Source organism: Sinocyclocheilus rhinocerous, unplaced genomic scaffold (genome assembly GCF_001515625.1).
Source record: "Sinocyclocheilus rhinocerous isolate Xijiao unplaced genomic scaffold, SAMN03320098_v1.1 scaffold993, whole genome shotgun sequence".
NCBI lineage: Eukaryota > Metazoa > Chordata > Actinopteri > Cypriniformes > Cyprinidae > Sinocyclocheilus > Sinocyclocheilus rhinocerous.
This window is the reverse complement of record NW_015639771.1, coordinates 1,679,566-1,685,485: the sequence shown is the minus strand read 5'-3', so window position 1 is coordinate 1,685,485 and position 5,920 is coordinate 1,679,566. Positions and strand designations below refer to the sequence as shown.

The window sequence follows — 5,920 nt, the reverse complement described above, 5'->3', positions numbered from 1 at the left end:
CGTGCTGGTCGCTGAGGAAATACATCAACTTCGCGCCGGATCGGCTTTCACTGTGGACGAAGCGGAGTCCAGCGGGTCGTCACATGTGGTTGCCGCAGGCATCACAATATGGTAAGGGACGTAACATTTCCGTCACACGCTTGAGGTATTCGGCCAATCACAACGCACTGGATAGCTGTCCAATCACAGCACACCTTGCTTTTCAGAACAATGAGCTTTGTAAAAATTGACGCGTTTCAGAAAGGCGGGGCATAGAGGAGAAACAATAATGTACATTATGTGGAAAATAATGTGTTTTTTGAACCTTTAACCGCATAAACACATTTCATTACACCAAATACACAAAATAATGTTCTTTTTAGCAACATCATATGACCCCTTTAATGCATATCATGTCCGGCAGAAAAAAAAGAAGCCCTGTTTATTTGTGTAAATGTATGCAGGGAAAACATTTTTATTTTTTTATTTTTTTTAAGTTACTTTATTCTTCATTAAATACCAATCCTTTAGGTGTTGTTTTAAATCAATAAGACCTTTTTTTTCATTCAATTATTATTCAGTAGCTTCTATATCACTTTCTCATAAATAGTTTGTTAAATGTTTTATTGTATTTTTATTTTATTTTCAGATTATCTTGATATAAATGTATTCTTGTATCACCCACTGATATCTTATTTGATTTGATTTTCAGATCATCATGATATAAATGTATACTTATATCACCCACTGATAGATTATTTTCAGATTACCATGATATAAATATGTTCTTGTATTGCCCACTAATAGAAATCTGTTCTGTCTGGCATTAGTACGAAAAATTTTAAATAGCGCTTTACAGTATTTCAAAAGGGATGCAGATCCCTGTCTTAAACTTTATACATATTGTCTAAACATCCCAAACCATGTGGTATCCTATGAATGCCCTTAGGGTTTGATATCAAAGACAAAGGACTTTTCTGACGCCTATGACTCCATATACAAAAAACTGACCTCCATAAAGGAGAGGTTAATCATGACAGATGGACTTCAACCTGATATTCTTACCAAGAAGACCCAGGCCGACCAACTCAGGGTGAGCAGCAGAGAATATAGCTGTTTCCGACTTCAAAAATGTTTTGCTTTGCATGCAGCTTTTTGAGTTTCTTTTTAAACAGCTGTTTTGGTTTTAATCTCTGCATGTGGTATGCTGTAGACGTACAGTGACTTTTGATTCGATCGTCTTTCTGCACACACTAAAAGAGTCATGTGAATAATTTAAGGAGCTAGGTGTTATGTCACGCTGAGCTCAATGTGTTTGCGCTGGTTGATCAGAGTGGCTTGTCCAGGTGTGAGCGGGAAAGACTCGCTAGGGGCAGACTGAATGTAAAATGAGTGTGCATCTCTCTGCAGGTCATTAGAAAGGACTTGGAAGATTGTGAAGCCCATATCATAGCTCTCGAGACACTGGTGTCATCCAGCCCTGCAAACAGGACAAAGTTTGAGCGTCTGTATGCAGAATGGAAATTGCTTTATAAGGCAGTTCGGGTAAGATTTGTTCTGCTCAAGATTCTTCGAATTTCCTGTCTATGGTTGTAAATTTAATTCAAGTTGTAGTTCATCCAAAAATGAAAAATCTGTCATCAATTAGTAACCCTCATATTGTTCCAAAGTCTCTTTTGCTCACTCACTAAGACTGCGTTTTAGTGCTGTCAAACGATTAATCGCGATTAATCGCATCCAAAATAAAAGTTTTTGTTTACATAATATATGTGTGTATACTGTGTATATTTATTATGTATATATAAATACACACACATACAGTATATATTTAAAAAATATATCCATGTATTTCCATGTATATATTTATATTCATATAATTGATATTATATATAAATATTTTAAATGTATAAACAACATATTTTTCTAAAATATATACATGCATGTGTGTGTATTTATATATACATAAATATACACATTACACACACATACATTATGTAAGCAAAAACTTTTATTTTGAAAGCGATTAATCGTTTGACAGCACTACTGCATTTATTTGATCAAAAGTACAATAAAAACAGTGATATTGTAAGATATTATTACAGTTTAAAATGACTGTTATCTGTTTTAATTCTTTTAAAATGCAATTTATTCCTGTGATGGTAAAGCTGAATTTTCAGAAGCCATTACTCCAGTCTTCAGTTTCACATGATCCTTCAGAAATCATTCTAATATATGCTAATATGGGGTTCAAGAGACATTTCTTATTATTATTAGCATTGAAACTGTTTTTACTGTTCGATATCTTTGTGGAAACCATGATACATTTTTTTCATGATTTGTAGATGAATAGAATGTTCAAAAGAGCAGCATTTAATTGAATTAGAATTATTTTTAAATTGATTTTTTTTCATGGAAATGATTCTATGGGACAATTAATCAAAAAGATTTGTTACAGAATTTACAAAAGGGTGTCTAGGAATAAACATGAGAGAGCTTTTCTCAGAAGTGTAGTCTAGTCTAAATTTTAACCAATCATGTTATCATGCTCATGCATCACCCTTGCAACTGTATACATATTTTGTGAACATGATTTATTACATCCTGTGCGCAGGCATCCATGATACAAAAGAAAAACTGTTGAAAAAAAATCTGTTGAAAGAATTTTACAGTAACTGGGGCTAATTTATCTATGGAGTTAGGAATTTGAGAGCTGTAGCAGAGGAAAGATTTTCAGAGAGTAAATGATTTTTCCTTTTTGAAAGACCTATTCCTCATATTCATAATATTTTTTATCGTTAATTGATGGAAATACAGAATTCAGAATAATGAGGTGAGGCTACATATCTTTTTACTAGCCACTTCAAAAATTCCCAACTTCACAAGTGATTTTGATTTAACCCTGAAGATCTGTGGAAACTGCTGCGATCACACCCCGGTTTCCATATCTCCCGCTGTGTGTTGATGATGATGATGAAGATGAAGAAGATGACTATGAAGGCCTTGATCAAACCTCCTTATTTCAGTTTTAATGCACACTTGTGTCCCGAAGAGATTTTTTCTTTTTTGGAAAAGATACCAGAATTTATTGCATTAAAATTCTTCTCACGTCTGTTTCGGGTTCATAATGTATGTGTGTATTTATGTGTATGTGTGTTGTTGTTCCTACCAGATGAAGGTGAATGAAAGTGAGGAGAACATTGCAGAACACGAGAGTTTCCATGACAATATTCTGAATATGGAGAAGTGGTTAATGATCATGAGACAGAAGCTAGAGTCGTTTCGCAGATCAAATGGGGAATGGAGCATCAATAACCGCCAGCATGAGGCTGAGGTACACCTATGAGCAACAATTTTGGCTGTTACTACAGTAAATATTAGTCTTATCAAGACTAGTACATGATATAAACATAACAAAGCTTCTGAAAGCTTTTTGCAATGTTTGATGCATCCTATTTTAATCTATTGTGATTTTAATATAATTATTATTATGATTATATTTTATTTATATAATTAATCTGTTGATTTATTTGTTCAATAATGTAAATGAAGAAGCAAACATTTTGTTATAAAGCAAAACAACATTCAAATAATGTGCAAACTAGACTTTAAAAAACAAAAACAACAAAAAAAGTTAAAATGTTTTTAACATTGTGTGCTAAAAAAGCATATTATGATTTATATAAAGAGTTCATACACAGTTATGGAAAACCTGGAAATATCAGGCAATTAGAAATACATTTCAGTCATGGAAATTAAGAAAAACCCGTTGTAATTGTATAAAAAAAAATTTGAATATAAGAATACAGACCAAACTAAATGATAATTAAACATTTGTTGTCAGCTATTTTCATTATCACTTTTTTATCAGTTAATTGATGCAGCATTTGTATTTTGACAGAAATCATGAATGCCATGTTACATTTTTGTGAGAGATAAAAATTCTACACTTGAACCCATTTTATAAATATATTTAACTTATTTTATAAAGATATTTAACTATAGTCAAATATTGATGTTTTTCTATTAATCACTATTTGTTTCTTTGATTCTCTTGAGTCATGTCATAAAAGCAAATGAATGTTTGGCTGAGTATGCATGCATGTCTTTGTAGTATTTTAGACTCAAACTTGTTTCACTGTTGTTGTCCTCTAGAGGGCACTAGGAGAGTTTCCAGAGAAGGAGCTTCAACTTCATCAGACAGAGGCTCAGGGTCAGACCGTGCTGGCCAGAACCTCTGATGAAGGCAAAGTTCACATCCAGCAAGACCTTAAACGCCTCAGAGAGACCTGGATGTCCCTTCACACGCTTAGTCTCAATCTTTACAGGTTAGAAGAAGTAAGGCTTGCAGTAATATAGTGGGTGTTGATGGTATTAAATGAAGAAAAACTATGACTCGAGGAGCATAATTATGATATTTTGTCAGACCTGTTGAACAAGCCTCATAGAAATTGCAGCAGACATATTTCACATTCTAATTGTACTGCACCCAGTTCACCTGGTCATCTTGATTTTAATTATTGTTGATTGCTTTGTGAATCAGTGCTGTGTTCACACTATGTTTACTAGTCAGACGTTGAGGAAAAAGATACAGAAATTAGCATTTACTGTTGAACAAAGTATTTTAAAGGTGATATGTGTAATATTTAAATTTAAAATACTTCAAAATAGACAAATACCTGCTGATTAATCACTGACCTGGCCAGTACATCTCACTTTTTTCAAATAAAAATTCAATTTTTGACAACCTATTTATTACTTTAACCATAACTTACTAGGCTTCTGAATGGACATGCTGCCACAGGCGACCAAGATCCCCTATTACAGAGAACCGAGTTCCTGGACAGATGGGCAGAAGGGCATCACCAGGGAATGGATTCAGACTTTGAAGTGGGACTTGCCAAAGGAGATGAAGGAACAGGCCAGCATCAGAGATCCTACCACGGGCCAGAATCAACAGGTCACCTACAGCTGGAGAGAAACATGGAAGCAAAACCAGATCGAAGACCAGGAGGTTCAGAGGTCTGGAGAAGAGAGTGGAGTTACCAGGACCAGTCCATGGATGATGAAGTGGATGCAGTCATATCTGGAGGTGACCGTAATGTGAACAGGAAGAAGATTGGGATGGACGAAGGTGACTTGCTCAGGAGCGGTGGTCAGACTGGGGAATGGGTTGAACAACACATACCTGGTTCTGGGATTGAAGACCTTGATATAAAAGGTAGATACAGCTTTTTAAGTGGGACTGACTCTGATGCACAGAAAAGGATGCGGCAGTCACAGATCCCCCCTGATGACACTCAGGTTAGGATGATTAAAATATGATTCTTGTTATTTTGTTATATCTTGTTATAAGGCTGGAACTTATATCAGAATATGCTATGTATGTGCAGTGATTTTGCTTGCAATATAATTAAATTACATAGTAAATATTCCAGTGCTTTTATTTGATGCCGTTTTTGGCCATGCTTTATAATATTTTGCCATCTCTCCTTGTCTTTTGACTTGGTAGGCTATAATAAAGTCTTTGATTTAAACATAAGTAGCAAAATGGCATTATAAATAGTAGGGATGCACCGATACCACTTTTTCCAGTACTCGCCCAATACCGATACTTTTATTTTTGGTACTTGCCGATACCGAGTACCGATACCAATATTTTCATTGCATTTGTAAATTTTTTAAATATTGGGTACAGAAACCAAAAGAGTATGTATAATGTTAGTTGGTTAACTTCATTTATCAAATAGATAGTCAAACCAAAATTTATTCAGACACCTTCAACATTTCTCACATTATCACAGTTTATTCGCTATAGTTTAGAAAATGGTAATAAAATATAACAAGAACTCAGAGTTAAACAGAGTCAGAACAAATTCAGCTTGATAATGTCAGATAACTTTGATAGAAAAGTATGTAATAGATTACAATAAACCAAAAATTA

General features: G+C 34.2%; 1 protein-coding gene across 1 annotated transcript in view; it reads left to right on the top strand.

The window, feature by feature from the left end:
- The window catches only part of LOC107751743 (nesprin-3-like), a 37,447-nt gene that overhangs the window by 16,453 nt on the left and 15,074 nt on the right, over positions 1–5,920 (top strand). The window contains exons 10-14 of the mRNA XM_016567505.1: positions 929–1,072; positions 1,390–1,524; positions 3,149–3,310; positions 4,132–4,304; positions 4,755–5,280. Of these exons, the coding sequence (XP_016422991.1) occupies positions 929–1,072; positions 1,390–1,524; positions 3,149–3,310; positions 4,132–4,304; positions 4,755–5,280 (1,140 nt within the window). The remainder of the gene's footprint in view (positions 1–928; positions 1,073–1,389; positions 1,525–3,148; positions 3,311–4,131; positions 4,305–4,754; positions 5,281–5,920) is intronic.